We start from the raw sequence: 15,992 nt of genomic DNA, 5'->3' as shown, positions 1-15,992 counted from the left end.
TAGATTTTGTTTTGAGACCGGCTTTGTGCATAAAATATGAATTTGAGGACTTGCTAAACGAAAGGTTTATCTTATTCCCTTAGATAGTATTTGCTTATATTTTTATGATTTTTATGATATAACGAAACATTAAAAAACTGCGCTCCACAAGAAGCTCTAGAATCTGCATGTCAAATCCCCATTTATAGCTTTTATAGTTTCCGAGATCTCAGAGTTCATACGAACGGACAGGCAGACGGACATGAGTGGATCGACTCGGCTAGTGATCCTGATTAAGTAAATATATACTTTATAGGGTCGCAAACGTTTCTTTCTACCTGTTACATATTTTCCGACGAATCTTATGTACTCTTTTGCCCTACGCGTAGTGGATACAATTAAGAATGTTGAAAGCGCTGTTGGTAATTTTTTTTAGATTTTTCCCACGGTACTTTTTATTAATTTGTTCATTTTTGTCGCACAAAAAAAAAATTTTGTTTTTTATATTACACATTCGTACATTAAAAAAAAAAATAAATTGTCTAAAGTTTTGATTTTGAATTTTCTTTAAGAATAATAGCATAAAAAATCATACCGATCGGACCTTAAACACGTAAGATTTAGCATTCTATAGTTAAGTACCTCTAGCCACCCAAAAAGTAAACTTAAAACTTTAAACGCGATTATCTCGTAACGATGTTTTCCCGAAAATGTTGTCGTGGTGGTCACGCTTCCGATAAATAGATCCGATCGCTTTTATTTTGTTGCTGCTAATAAAAAAAAAAATAACTTGTCGCTGAACAAAAAAATGTTTGTTTTAAAATTTGTAAATTTTATAGCCAAAAAAGTTTTTTTTTACGTCGGAAAATCTTTTTTTTGGTTCAAAACCGAACATTTTGAAAAATTTTCCTACTCCTTCGATGAGCGACAAGATAAATGATTAAACTAATCAAATGTTTTTACAGTTTGGATTTCAGATAAGCCTTTCTTCCACCGCAAGGAACTTGAAGTCGATAGAGGTCCGGCAGTTTAACTATAACTCCGTTAAAAGGTGAAATAATTTACTTTAAAACACAGCAACGACAAATTTAAAAACCTCTTTTTTCTTATAATAAATAAGAATCCCCGAAAACCCCTTAAAGCATTATGTTGTAAGGGCTATCATGGTCAATAACGTCAGTGTCATAAGATTAATGTCTTCATGTGTGTTTAACAACATTATCATTGTTTAACATTTTATTTATTTTAAAATTGTGTAAGAGAGTAACGTGTATCTTGTAGTCCACTCAACTATATAGTTCCTCTACTTTCTTTCTTTTGCATAAAATGTAAAAAATCAATTGCTGAATCTTACATTGAAAGAGATTCGAGTAGGTCCAATTGTCGTAGGCCAAATAACGCAGTTCGACGTCGTTGTACGAGTCCAGCACTTGGGGCGCAAAAGCACAGTATATTCCCGAAGGCAGCGTTTGGTTGGCAATGGTTAGGGCTGTGAAGGAAGGTAAGGTATACAAAACATCATCATCAGCATAACAAAGTTTTCATAGAGATACGTACTCTTCCTAAACACATTAGAATAATTTAAATTACTGTTAAAGATGATTGATAATTGATACTTGACAACTATGCAGCGAAAAAGGCTCTTTGCAATCAGCTTTCTATCAATTGAACTCACATCTATTCTGATTTGTTATCGTCCAATTGCCAAGCTCTATTATTTCCACCTTATCACAGCGGACGTTGCAGACAAAAAATCCGCAAAGTAGTCCGACCAGAACTGCGCCATTGGCGCCACCTCCGAGGAAGCCCCATCCATACCGGCACTTCATTTCGCTATTAATGTCTTTCAAACTTATTGGTGTTGTTTTAAAGATCACTCCCTTTTTAAAAATTGTATATCAGAAACGTAAAGAGCGTTCAGTGAAGCGAAGAGTGGTTCCGCCGACTGACAAACCGCGAATGTGTCGCTTTGGAGCCGATTGTTGGAGCACCAAGTGAGAGTGAATGGTGTGACTCTCACAGAGCCTGAGAGAACAGAAAACGCATCGATAATGAAAACATTTTCATTGTCACGCTCTTTTAAACACATCAGCTGTTCCTCAAAAGTTCGTGCTGAAAGATAAATATAGGGGCTAAAGCTCTTTCACTTACGGTATGTACATATGAATAATGTACATACACACAGAGAATTTTTTCGTTTTTATCTGAGTTGTAAATGTTTGTACAACAGAACTACAGAACTACTAAGGGTATAATAGATTTTTCGGAAAGTATGTGACAGACAGAAGAAAGCGTTTCCGACCCTATAAATCGTTTTCGACCTCATAAAGGATATATACTCCTGATGAGGATCACTATCCGAGTAGATCTAGTCATGTCCGTCTCTCCGGGTGAGCGCTGTGATTTTGGAAACTATAAGAGCTGGAGAGTTGAAATTGTAGAATTAGATTCCCAAGCATCTCCTTTAGTGCAAGTTTATTTTGTCGCTCACAATCGCTAACAACGCTAAGGGACTAGACAGACCTTTTTGAAGATTTGGAAAGTGAATATTAAACATGTTTGGATGGGTAGATGGATATTATTTACTCTAGCTTACAACCAAAATGCCCAAAAAGAAGAATGGTAGTTCCCAGTAGAGTTTGAACCCTCGATAAAAAAAGTCAAAACTATTTTTTAATGATTTTTTATGAACATATTTTGGCATCTCCGTGTTTTATTTCATATCTTTAGTTTCGCTTTATAAAGTTATTTATACTTCAAAAAAATTCACAATACTGCCCAAGGGCCGATTTCTCGAGTGCCGGCTTACATTTCTGCTAAGATAATTTGGATATCTCGAGTCAATGTGAATGCTAACTCTGACAGTATTTTTCGGTTCGATAAAATGACAGCTGATTGGACAGCGCCTATTAAGATTCAATTTTCTAATCTCAACCAAAATAAAAACCAACAAGGAAGAACGCTGTAGTCGAGTACCTCGACTATCAGATACCCGTTACTCAGCTGAAGGGACGAAAGGGAAATGGAGATATGCAAGCAGCAAAGCGAGATTAAATTGCGCCACCTACCGGCGGTAGACAGATTTAAGCGTTATGGGCGTTAGAGTGGGCGTGGATCTATCGATAGTCATTGACGAGAGCAATACATTTCAGTTAAAATTTTGTATCTATCATGAAAATTGTGGGCGTCACAGGCTTGAGCGGTTTGTGGGCGTTAAAGTGGGCGTGGCAATTTTTTGTTTGGGTCAATCGATAGGTATTGATGAGAACAATACATTTCAGTTAAAATTTGTATTCTAGCATCAAAAATGTAGGAGCCACGGATTTGGGCGGTTTGTGGGCGTTATAGTGGGCGTGGCACTCTGCTGAAACAAACTTGCGCTGCGTAAGAAGCTCAGGAATCTGCACGGAATCTGCACCGGACAGACAGACAGACGGACAGACGGACATGGATAGATCGACTCGGCTAGTGATCCTGACCAAGAATATATATACTTTATGGGGTCGGAAACGCTTCCTTCTGTCTGTTACATACTTTCCGACGAATCTAGTATACCCTTTTACTCTAAGAGTAACGGGTATAAAAACAGCTAGTGCAAGCACTGCACTATGGGGAATTTTCCTCCTTTTTGTGGCATTAATTAAAAACTTAAAAACGAAGCAACATTTAAATGTTTTGTTTTTTAAATTAGGTATATAAAATTTAAAAGGAATAAAATAAATAAAATAGGCGTGATTCCTCCTTTAAAAAAAAAATGTTTTTTTTCTTGTTAATTAAATAAAAATATTTTTATCATAATTTTTTTTTTAGGAAAACCAAACTGAACTAAAAAAAAATATTGGCGTTTTTTATTTTCTATTTTTTAAGTGAAATTGTAATTTTTATACCCGTTACTCGTAGAGTAAAAGGCTATACTAGATTCGTCGGAAAGTATGTAACAGGCAGAAGGAAGCGTTGCCGACCGCATAAAGTATATACATTCTTGATCAGGATCACTAGCCGAGTCGATCTATCCATGTCCGTCTGTCCGTCTGTCTGTCTGTCCGGATGAACGCTGAGATCTCGGAAACTATAAGAGCTAGGCTATTGAGATTTGGCGTGCAGATTCCTGAGCTTCTTACGCAGCGCAAGTTTGTTTCAGCAGAGTGCCACGCCCACTATAACGCCCACAAACCGCACAAAACTGTGGCTCCTACAGTTTTAATGCTAGAATAAAAATTTTAACTGAAATGTATTGTTCTCATCAATACCTATCGATTGACCCAAAAAAAATTTGCCACGCCCACTTTAACGCCCGCAAACCGCGAAAACCTTTGACGCCCACAATTTGCATGCTAGATAAATAATTTTAACTGAAAAGTATTGGTCTCGTCAATACCTATCGATTGATCAAAAACAAATTGCCATGCCCACTCTAACGCCCATATCGCTTAAATCTGTCTACCGCCGGTAGGTGGCGCATTTTAATCTCGCTTTGCTGCGTGCATATCTCCATTTCCCTGTGGTCCCTTTAGCTGAGTAACGGGTATCTGATAGGCGAGGTACTCGACTATAGCGTTCTTCCTTGTTATACCCGTTACTCGTAGAGTAAAAGGGTATACTAGATTCGTCGGAAAGTATGTAACAGGCAGAAGGAAGCGTTTCCGACCCCATAAAGTATATATATTCTTGATCAGGATCACTAGCCGAGTCGATCTAGCCATGTCCGTCTGTCCGTCTGTCCGTCTGTCCGTCTGTCTGTCCGTCCGGATGAACGCTGAGATCTCGGAAACTATGGGAGCTAGGCTATTGAGATTTGGCGTGCAGATTCCTGAGCTTCTTACGCAGCGCAAGTTTGTTTCAGCACAGTGCCACGCCCACTCTAACGCCCACAAACCGCCCAAAACTGTGGCTCCTACAGTTTTGATACTAGAATAAAAATTTTAGCTGAAATGTATTGTTCTCATCAATACCTATCGATTGATCCAAAAAAAAGTTTGACACGCCCACTTTAACGCCTACAAACCGCGAAAACCTGTGACGCCCACAATTTTCATGCTAGATAAAAAATTTTAACTGAAATGTATTGGTCTTGTCAATACATATCGATTGATCCAAAAAGAAATTTGCCACGCCCACTCTAACTCCCACAAACCGCGAAAACCTGTGACGCCCAAAATTGTTATGCTAGATAAAAAATTTTAACTGAAATGTATTGGTCTCGACAATACCTATCGATTGGTCCAAAAAAAAAATTTGCCACGCCCACTCTAACGCCCATAACGCTTAAATCTGTATACCGCCGGTAGGTGGCGCATTTTAATCTCGCTTTGATGCTTGCATATCTCCATTTAGCTGAGTAACGGGTATCTGATAGTCGAGGTACTCGACTATAGCGTTCTTCCTTGTTTATATTGTTACCACTATAATTCTTAACAAAAATCCTAAAATCCTTTATATCAACGTTAGGTAAGTGAAATGATGTTGTAAAATAATTTTAAAATAATCGTTATTTATTAAGAAATATAATTGCACACTGTTTTTTTTTAAGATAACATCGAGATTGGCATTTAACAGACAAAAATGCGAGAAATATACAGTATTAGGTATAGGTCTTTAAAACTAAATTTTAGGGAAAGTGCGCAAAAGCGCACTTTTATACTAACCGAGCTCAATGAGAACTAAATACTCTACAAGACATAAAAGGTTTCAGAGGTGGAAACAGCTGGATCACTTTGTAGCTCCATTTAAAAATACAAATTAACTTAATGATTTTGTTTTTTTTTGAGGTTAGAACTAGAACACGAATATACGGGCACCACAATCAATAAATACAATGTCAAGGTCACAAACACAAGTTACAAGTCCCTCTGATTGAATTTCAAAAACTGCCGTGCTTTGTTTAGTTTTACACTTTTTAACTATTTAAACTATTAGGAATAAAAGGAGATTTACCAGCGCTGCCGCCTCGTGGAAATAAAAAAAGGCTTTCACAGCAGATACCTTAACAGTGGTGCGCACTGTTAAACTTTTCTGTTAGAAGCATTAGATATTGATGTTATTCTGATGCATTCTGATTAACAAAATCAATTCTTAACGACTTTTAAACAATGGGTTTTGGCAAAAAAAAGTGTTCAAAGTCCCCATAGTGCACTGTATGGTCGCTTTTTTAGCTCAATTCTGTGACAGCCAACAATTACAGAGTGATGCTAAGCACAAAGTTAAGCTGTTAAGCGAAAAGCTTTGATTTTTCAATCAGCTGGTTACGTTTTGTTTATATTCCAGATTATATAACTTCATCTTAGTAGGCCTTGTGATATCAGCTGCCATTTTATCTAGCCGAAAAAAACTTAACAGGGAGTGTTGGGGTAATTACCTGGTAAGGGTTATACCGATTAAGGATTATGGGGCTCGAAAGACCGACTTCTAGCCCACACAAGCCACTGTCGTTGTAGTCGTCGAAAGATTCGTTTGAAGAAAACACCTGTTATATGCTGATCACTTATTTTTGGATCTTTTGCAATATATTTGAGCTTTTGCGCTCGTCAACTCGTGTACTTCAAGAATTTTATATGCAAGTGGCGTCTCTTTTTGCCGACTAGAGTGACCGTCTTTCATTCGGTGATACATACGAGATTTCGATAACAGTTTAGTATTTTTCTTACATAACACAATGACATAACATCAACATATCAAATTCAAATTAATATAATGCATCAACATCCTCCTCCCAAGTATTGGAGTCGTGGAAAATTAAGTATAGACGACGGCAATACTTAGAGTTTACAATGTATCTGTTCTTACATCTAGTTTAATTATTTTTACTGCAGGTCTCTTATAAATATGGTCTTTAATTTTTACATCAACAATTCTCACACGCCCATCATTTGATGGATACGTTTTGACAATTATGCCTTTTGGCCAAACATATCTAGGAAGGTCGGATTCCATTATCAAAACTACATCACCTTCTTTTAAAACATTACTGTCTTTTGTCCATTTACGACTACATAGTAAAAATTGTCTATATTCTTTTTTCCATTTCAACCAAAAAATGTCTGCAAGTCTTTGTGACGATTTCCACATATTTAACAGTCTCAAATCATTATCATTGGTGTTAGTGTAAAAGGATTCGCGATAATTAGAACCAATTAACAAGTCATTTGGCGTTAATGGTTCCGACATGGAGTCTGAAGGAACAATCAAAAGTGGTCTACTGTTAATCACAAACTCGATCTCACAAAACAAAGTTTTCAAAGTGTACTCTCTAGGATATCTCTCTTTTAGTAGAACTCCTAAATATTTCTTGACTGACTGTATGAGCCTCTCCCAAGCTCCTCCCATGTGAGGGGACAATGGCGGGTTAAAGTACCAAGTGCAACCTTTCGTGGTTAAAAACTGAGTAAACTTGTCATTTGGCCACTGTTCTATGATTTCTTTTATGTCCTTGTCAGCGCGTCTGAAATTGGTTCCGTTGTCTGAATATAATTCTGTCGGAAATCCTCGCCTACAACCAAATTGTCTAAATACATGCATAAACGCATTGCAGGATAGGTCTTCAGCAATCTCAAGATGAACTGCTCGTGTTGTCATGCATGTGAAAATAACACCGTAACGCTTTACATGGCTTCTATTTTGTGTAACTTCTATAGGCCCAAAATAATCAATACCTACTTTCAAAAAGGCTCTTTCGGTTGGCTTTATACGGCAACTTGGAAGCTGACCCATTAGAGGTGGTTGCGGCCTGGCTTTTTTGTTTTTACATTGCTGACAATTTCGAATGATGTTCTTTACTGTACTTCTACATTTTGTAATCCAAAACCTTTGGCGGATGTTGGCAATTACAGTTTCGGTTCCCATATGACAATTTTCGACGTGATAGTACTGAACGAGTAATTTAGTGATTGGATGATCTCTGCTTAAGATAATCGGATTTTTAGAGTCGATACTCATCTCCTCTTCACTTAAATTATTTAGTCTGCCTCTGAGTCTTAACAGATTATCGATAGAGAAAAATAGGGGTAGACTATGCAGACTGCTTGAAGTTGATACAGGTTCATTACATTTAAGTTTTCCAATTTCCTGATAATAACTGTCTTGTTGTATGCTAAGAAAGATTAATTTTTCCGCTTTGAAAAGTTCTGTGGCTGTTAGCTCATTATTGATAGATATTCTCAAATTTGGTCTTAGCTTTGTCAAGTATCTCAAAACCCAGGCTGTTGTTCTTAAGAATCTCATCCAATTGGAGAACCTTGAGACGTCCGGTAATATAAATGACTGCTTTTGAATGGTAGTGAGATTTACGAACTCTTTATCGCTAGCATCAGAACTGTCTGGTCTTAGAGGGATTTTACCTAATGGCCACTGATCTTGATTTTTTCTAAGGAATGGCGGTCCTGTCAGCCATAACTCATTTGATGAGAAGTCAAAGGATGAGATCTTTGTTGCTTTATCAGCGGGGTTCAGTTTTGAGGGTACATGTCGCCATTCACTTGAAGTTGTCAATTCTTGTATCTCTCCCAAACGCTGAGCCACAAAAGTCTTGAACCTTTTGCTGCTCGTTTTCAGCCAGTATAAGACTATCTCGGAATCTGTCCACATGAAAGTTGAGTCTATTCTGAGATTGAGCGTTTCTTTAATAGCTTTGCTTAGCCTAGCTCCTAGTAAGGTTCCTTGAAGCTCTAGTCTAGGAATTGACATTGGTTTAAGTGGCGCTACTCGCGACTTAGCTGAAATCAGGGTGGTTTCTATTTGGCTGTTACACTGGAAGCGTAGGTACGCGCAAGATGCGTATGCGTATTTTGATGCGTCGCAAAATATATGTAACTGAACATTACAATGACTTATGCTAAGTGTAGTCAACTGCCTTGGAATGTAAAAATCGTTTATTTTATTTAAGCTGTTACACAATGCCTTCCATATTTGAAATTGATCGTCTGTAATGTAGTCGTCCCAATGGATTCCGCTATCCCAAATGGCTTGTAGAAGGATTTTATTTGATATCAAAAGGTTTGAAAGAAACCCTAAGGGATCAAAAATGGACATAGTTATTTTTAATATTTCTCGCTTAGTTGGTCGTCTGAGATTGTTAAGAAGTTCAAAATGGGACTTAGAAAACTTTAAATTGTATGTGAATATGTCTTTTTTGTGATCCCAAATTAAACCTAGAACTCTCTCTTCGGTTAAATTCTTTTCTGTGACTTGTTTCGATGGAGTGTTGTCTGTTATCTGATTTAAAACTTCTGGAGAATTAGATATCCAATTTCGCATGTCGAATCCACCTGCCTTGTGTACATATGTTACGTCCTTAATTAATTTTACGGCTGTACTAATGTCTGGAGCTCCACCCAAATAGTCATCCATGTAATGTTTTGTTATTATGTCCTTGCAGGCTTGGTCATAGTCATTTTGAAAATCTAAGGCGTTTCTGTTTCTGACCTGTTGGGCGATACTTGGGCTACATTTAGCGCCAAAAAATAGAACTTGTATTTCGTACACGTCCGGTTCGGATTGTCGGTTGTCGCCTCGCCATAGGATTCTTTGTGCGCAACGGTCTGTCTCCTGTACTTTTATTTGGAGAAACATCTCTTTGATATCTCCGACAAATGCAATTTTGTGTTCTCGAAAATTCATTAGAACTGTTGACAATTGGCTATTTAGATCTGGACCTGGCAAAAGGAAATCATTAAGACAATAACCATGGCTTTTGGAGGCTGCGTCGAAAACTATTCTAAGTTTGTCTGGCTTGTTGCTATTTAGAACTCCAAAGTGTGGCAAATAGTAGGTCAAGGGAGTGATATTAGTTTTCTCAGCAGAAGTCAATTTCCTCATATACCCATTTTGTATGTAGGAGTCAAAGGTTTGCTTATATTTTTCCGTACTCCGGGTTTTTGTCCATTTTTCTTTCGCATAACAACAATCTAGAGTATGCATTTTTGTAACTTTCAGGTAGTTTAATGTCGTCACTTTTCCAAAATAGACCACATTGAAATCTGTCATCGATTCGTTTGAGGGTTTTGTCAACAATTTCCAAACATCTTCTGTCGTCAAGTGATGTCGGAAAGTCATGAGGTGTTAATAACTCATTCTCAATGGACCAATAGGATTTAACCAGATTGTGTAGAATGTCCAGGTCATCGTTAGGGTTGTCGTAACCTACGCAATTAAATACATGGCATGAATAATTTCTATCAGGAATTTCTCTAATCATTCCCACTGTTCCATGTACAACCCAACCCAGCGCCGTTTTGCTAGCGACAGGTCCTTGAAATGATTGATATTTCAATTTCCTAGATACTATGATTGACCAATTGTCTTGACCAATCAAAATCTTTGGATGCGCGTTTTGGTAGGAACAAAAGGAAAAGTCTTTCAAAAACTCGTAGGTCTCAGACATGTCGCTTATTGACAGGGTTTGAAGGGGTAGATTTAAGCATGATACGGTCTTAACTTTTCGAAGAGTAAATACTTTGGAAGTCTGTTCCTTACCTCGGATACCCACACTAACTACCTTTGAGTTCGCTTGTTCATATACCTCGTTATTTGTCCACTGCATCTTTAAAGGACTAGTCGGTCCTTCTAGTTGTAGGTCAGTCGCTAGTTGTTCATCGATCAATGAAATTGTCGAGGCTTCGTCAAGTAAAGCGTATGTCTCGATTGCTTTTTGTGGACCTATTAGTGTGACTGGAATGACCTTTAGTAATACTTTGTTACAACCGAAATTAATGTTGCAGTTCATGTCGGGAATTGTCTTGTTTTGTTCATTATTACTAGGCATATCAAGGGAAGCGCTTGCTGTGTTGTCTTTGTCTTTATGCAACAAAAAATTGTGGTTAAACTTACAATTTTCTGCCCTACAAGTCTTTTTGCGTTTGCAGTCTTTCATAATGTGATTTCTACCCAGACAAGATATACATAACTTATTGTGAGATGTGAATTCCCAACGCTTGTCGACACTCAAGGATTTAAATTTTGGACAATCTGTTATGTGATGATCAGTAGACTTACAATAGTTACAATAGTATTTGAATTTTTCAAATGTCTTGACTGGACTTGAGACTGTTAGTATTGTGTCTTTTGATTTATTCTGACCGAATCCGAGCAATGTCGCTGCTTTTATGGTTTGACCTAACCATTCGTGAAATAGTATAATCTTCGGATCGTCAGACTTTATTTTTTGAAAATGTTTTATGAATGAGATTCTTTGAGAAACCTGAATTTTTTCTAGAATTTCCTCAAACAGCAAATTGTTACGAATCTGATCAATATCATTGAAGGACAGTAAAGTTTGAATGAGATTTGTAATCATATCATAAAAAGTGATGAGTCTGTCATATTTATCCTCTTTGATTACAGGAAAAGCTCGAATTTTATCTATCATCATTTTCACGACATGACTACAGTCTCCGAATCGATTTCTTAATATGTCAATTATCTCATTTACATTTTGTGGCACTAATAGAAGTGACTGTACACATTCTTTGGCTCGACCTGTCAGTGCTTTTCGCAAGCGATTGATGTTTTCGTAGTCGGTGAATTTACACACTTGAGAACTGTTCTCATACTCGGCAATAAAAATTGGCCATTCTAAAGGGTCACCACTGAATAAGGGAAGTTCCTGTTTAATTGTTTGCCTAGCCATAAAACTAACAATGGCATTTGCATTGATGTCATCAGGCTGATCTGTTTGCTTTCGTTGAGAAGACTTAACCCACTCACGTGTCCTGGTGCCGTTGTTGTACTCATCGCCGATGTTGTCATCTTGGTCGTCTTGGCTTCTGTTGTCTTCTTCAATTTCTGTCATTTGCATCTGCATCTCCAGTTCCAACTGTTTCTCCTCGAACTCTAGCTGCATCCGTTTAGCTTTCAGCTCTTGTTGCTTCTGTAGATGCTCCATTTGAAGTTGAAGTTTTTGGGCTTTAACGGATCGTTGAGATTGGTGGCTCCGGTTAGACTGTGCTTCTTCGTCTTACCTTTCTGGAACTTTCTGCGTTGATGCTGCCCCTCGCATAACCGTTGCCATTGAAATCTCCAGTAGCTTCGCCGCAGAGGTGCCTGGTCGCGGCGTGTCCTCTATTTCCCTGGGCGTGTTGTCGTCATTCTTCTGCTTCTTGAGACGTGTCTTAGGCATCTTTTTGAGGTTGTGTTTGTCCAGTTCCAAATTTTACAGGTACACACACACTAGTCGTCGTCAATGTATGTGTGAAGACTGTTCTGTGCATGTCCGAGATCACGCTCGGTAATACATACACTTGCAAATTTTGGCTGATGAAATTGCGCTCTAGTTTCGCGTAATCCATGTGCCGTTCAGGAGGCTAAGAAGGACCATTTGTTGGGGTAATTACCTGGTAAGGGTTATACCGATTAAGGATTATGGGGCTCGAAAGACCATTTGTTGGGGTAATTACCTGGTAAGGGTTATACCGATTAAGGATTATGGGGCTCGAAAGACCGACTTCTAGCCCACACAAGCCACTGTCGTTGTAGTCGTCGAAAGATTCGTTTGAAGAAAACACCTGTTATATGCTGATCACTTATTTTTGGATCTTTTGCAATATATTTGAGCTTTTGCGCTCGTCAACTCGTGTACTTCAAGAATTTTATATGCAAGTGGCGTCTCTTTTTGCCGACTAGAGTGACCGTCTTTCATTCGGTGATACATACGAGATTTCGATAACAGTTTAGTATTTTTCTTACATAACACAATGACATAACATCAACATATCAAATTCAAATTAATATAATGCATCAACAGGGAGTCTGAGACCCTGTCAGAGCAAGGTCTCACATAGACGCTCGAGAAAACAAATTTTCCTTAGCAGGGACTTCATCTGTCGGAGAAATGTTTGCCGGCACTCCAGAAACCGGCCCTTACCCGGTACATTTTAAATTGTAGACATGTGGAATTTTTTTAGCTTCCGTCGAGTTTTTATGATAGTCACTAAGTTGTTAAAGTCACTCTGGGTATTCCCTAACTGTTAAATGGCTGATTTGTTGAAAATTCAACAGAAAATTTCAGCAATTAAGGAAACGACCCTAAAAGTTCCCTGTTGAATTTTCAATCTTAAGATGTCAGCTGTTATATCAACTGTTTGTCAGATTGTCAAATTGGCAGGCTGTGTTTACCAAAGATTATGTTTAAAATTAAGGAAAATGCCGAAAATAAGCCAAAAAACTAAACTATTAGAGCTGCTAACAGGCAGCATCCTAACAGATATCCTTTATTTGCATATTTTATGCGATTGCAACGGTACGTAAGATGTTTTTTTTTGTTGTGTTACATTAATTACACCAGCATCACGAAACGGTGTATATATTTTTCAACGACTTTTTGGTAGAACTTCTTAGCAGTCAGTTTCTGTGAGAATATAAAATCAAACAAAAACACCAGTTAACGCACATTCAGCAAACAAAAGTTTTGATATCAACTTTTGTGACGAAAACACGATCTATTTAATAAATACATTTTCTTAATTAATATGCTTGGGTTTAGCTGTACGGTTTTGATAAAGCGTGCCGAATGTAAAAAAATTTAAGAAAATGTATTTTTAAGTAGATTGTAAAATACATTTACGTCACAAAAGTTGATATCAGAACTTTTGTTTGCTGAATGTGCGATCGTCACTAGATTTTTACCTCGTTAAGACGTGTTTTTGTTTGATACCAGAAGTTTTTGATTTAAGCATCAATAACATATTTCATCTTAATACAGCTTTAATTTTCTTAATTTGTACTTTTACATTTTCACCGATTTTAGTTTGATTAGTGTGATTAGTGTACCTCAATACCATGATCAGAAGTCATCCCCATATAACTCAGTTATTGACGAACTTGAGCACATAGTTTTGACCTCTAATCTTAGCTGATCGCCGCTTCATAGTGTACAAGCACCGTAGCGAAATTTCCAGTCAGCACCCTCGAGGAGGGTTCAGTATGAGGATTTTGGCCAACAAAAAAATACATTTTTTACTGCCCAATTAATACAAACCTTTAATATTATAAATTCCAGTTGGCACTCTTGATAAGAGCTTAGTATGAGAAACAAAAAATTTTTTAATTTTGATACCCAAACTACTTTTTAACATAAAACAGAATCTATACGTCTTTGCTGTTACGTGGCCAAGAACATTTAGAGATTATTGTGTCTTTGGCTTTGTAAAATTCTCTATCCTTTTTTAAGACAAATGTATTGTGTCTTTCATTAAATACATTTCCATGGTGGAATATTGCACTTGATAAACTGTATGTTTTATTTTCAAATCTAAGCTCAGTTTGTGAAGCGTTTGTTAAATTAAAATTGTTTATTTTTCTATTGGCCGAATCGAATAAACTAACTGAGAAAACAAGTACGCAACCTGTATCCTGTATAAGAGACTGATGCTTTAAATAGTTCCCGCAATGTGCACATTCGCTGTCTTGAATGTTTTTCCAATTTCTGTAATTAAATGATATTACTTCGTTTATTGATCGTTTTCTATCTTTGGGAATACAAAGTTGAGCAATTACGTTTTCTGTTCTTCGTATATTTTGCCTATAATCGCAGTTAGAGCATTTTATCGATTTCACAAGTTTATGTACTAATAATTGTTTTATTCCTGCTAGAGAACGACACTCTAATAGATTTCGCAAAAAATCCCCGCTTTCCTGCTGTTCTATGTTATCAAAAATACTTGATCGTAAATCTGTAATATTAATATTTGTCCACATCTTTAAAGGGTTTTTATAATTCCAAAATTATGTCTTTAAAATGTTACTATCTTCATAATTTAATACAGATTCCTTTATAAATCCTATATTTAAAAGGCATTGAAAGGCAGAATTCTCATAACAAGCATTATTTGGGTTTTTCATACCATGTATATTATGTAAAACATTTTTATTTTTACTCTTTTTGTTGGTAACATTTCTTTCTCAATAACAGCCGTTGTTTGCGGCCTCAAATATATGTTTTTATCAGAAACATTTATATTTCTTTTGTTATTACCAAACAAGTGTTGTAGATCGTTTCCAATTTACTTCTTAACCGATTATATTCTATAATTGCACCATCATTTGTCCTAATTCTCTTCGGACTAAGAATGAAATTATGTACGCCACAGAGGGTTTTTAAACGTGATAAAGCAACATAAGTTTGACCTTTTGCAAATATACCATCACCAATATCAACAACTCCGGATGTGATTGCTAGTCCTCGGCTTTTATGAATAGTAATTGCTTACGCTTAACATATTGGAAATGGTTTTCGAATTATAAAAACATTATTATTCAGCAGCTTTAAATATAAAAATCTTTGAACTATAATTTTTATACGGTGGTAGTTAGACAAATCGTGTTTAAAAGGCGTACATTGTATTTTGAAATACCTTTCTAACGACGTATAGCACAAGCCTGTACTTCACAAGTTACGGGTAAACAAAATTTAGCCATTTATAGCTATTTTCTCGCCAATCGAGCTAGTTTTTCCTAAAGTGGTAGAACTAGTGTTTCTTATATTGAGCTGTTTAACATCGTCAAGAATTTCCAGGACTCTAAAATAACGTTTTGGGACAAACTGACAAACTGACATACAAAATTAAATTTTAATTTTTAGAAGATCATCCAATTTTGACAGTTGAGGTTTCATTCGGGGAGTATTTTAATTGAAAATACAACAAGGTTTAAAGCGGGGGGTAATTATCTCCACCGGCCTCAACAGATCAAATTTTCCGAATTTTAACTTTTACACTTTCACCACTTTTTCTCCCACACCAATTGATTTTTTTTAAGTCTTCGTATGCAATTCTTTTAGTTTTTGCAATACCTTTCGATTAAAGTAACACTCGAAACAATCGGACTATTACTCATTTTAATTTCTTCGTGTATATATAGTAGTCGCCTTCGCACACCCTCCTGGTGCGCGTCGTCAATACGTGGACTGCCGTCCACAGTAATAACGCCTTCACTTAAAAATCTCCAACAAATCTGTAACTTTTTAAAATTAGCTAACCTGCTTCAACTAATTTAAATTGTCAATCTTTCCCAGTCACATGTAAATA

General features: G+C 36.8%; 2 protein-coding genes across 4 annotated transcripts in view; one reads left to right on the top strand and one right to left on the bottom strand.

Annotated features, from left to right (window-relative positions):
- The window catches only part of beta-Man (beta-mannosidase), a 68,130-nt gene extending 66,179 nt beyond the window's left edge, over window positions 1–1,951 (bottom strand). For 2 of the 3 annotated variants that reach the window (XM_017076842.4, XM_017076844.4), the window contains exons 1-2: window positions 1,655–1,951; window positions 1,334–1,468 (exon numbers count right to left, since the gene is read on the bottom strand). In XM_017076842.4, coding sequence (XP_016932331.2) covers window positions 1,334–1,468; window positions 1,655–1,808 — 289 coding nt within the window. In that variant the 5' untranslated portion in view covers window positions 1,809–1,951. Of the gene's footprint in view, window positions 1–1,333; window positions 1,469–1,536 lie in introns of all 3 variants that reach the window. The other variant, XM_017076843.4, reaches the window with a different exon arrangement.
- A 56-nt stretch (window positions 1,952–2,007) lies between these two features.
- LOC118878782 (uncharacterized) overlaps window positions 2,008–15,992 on the top strand; it is a 28,047-nt gene continuing 14,062 nt past the window's right edge. The window contains exon 1 of the mRNA XM_036821782.3: window positions 2,008–2,131. The gene's annotated coding sequence lies outside the window, so the exon portion shown is untranslated. The remainder of the gene's footprint in view (window positions 2,132–15,992) is intronic.

This window comes from Drosophila suzukii, chromosome 3 (genome assembly GCF_043229965.1).
Source record: "Drosophila suzukii chromosome 3, CBGP_Dsuzu_IsoJpt1.0, whole genome shotgun sequence".
NCBI lineage: Eukaryota > Metazoa > Arthropoda > Insecta > Diptera > Drosophilidae > Drosophila > Drosophila suzukii.
Note: the sequence above shows the minus strand (reverse complement) of the source record. Positions and strands in the feature narration are given on the sequence as shown.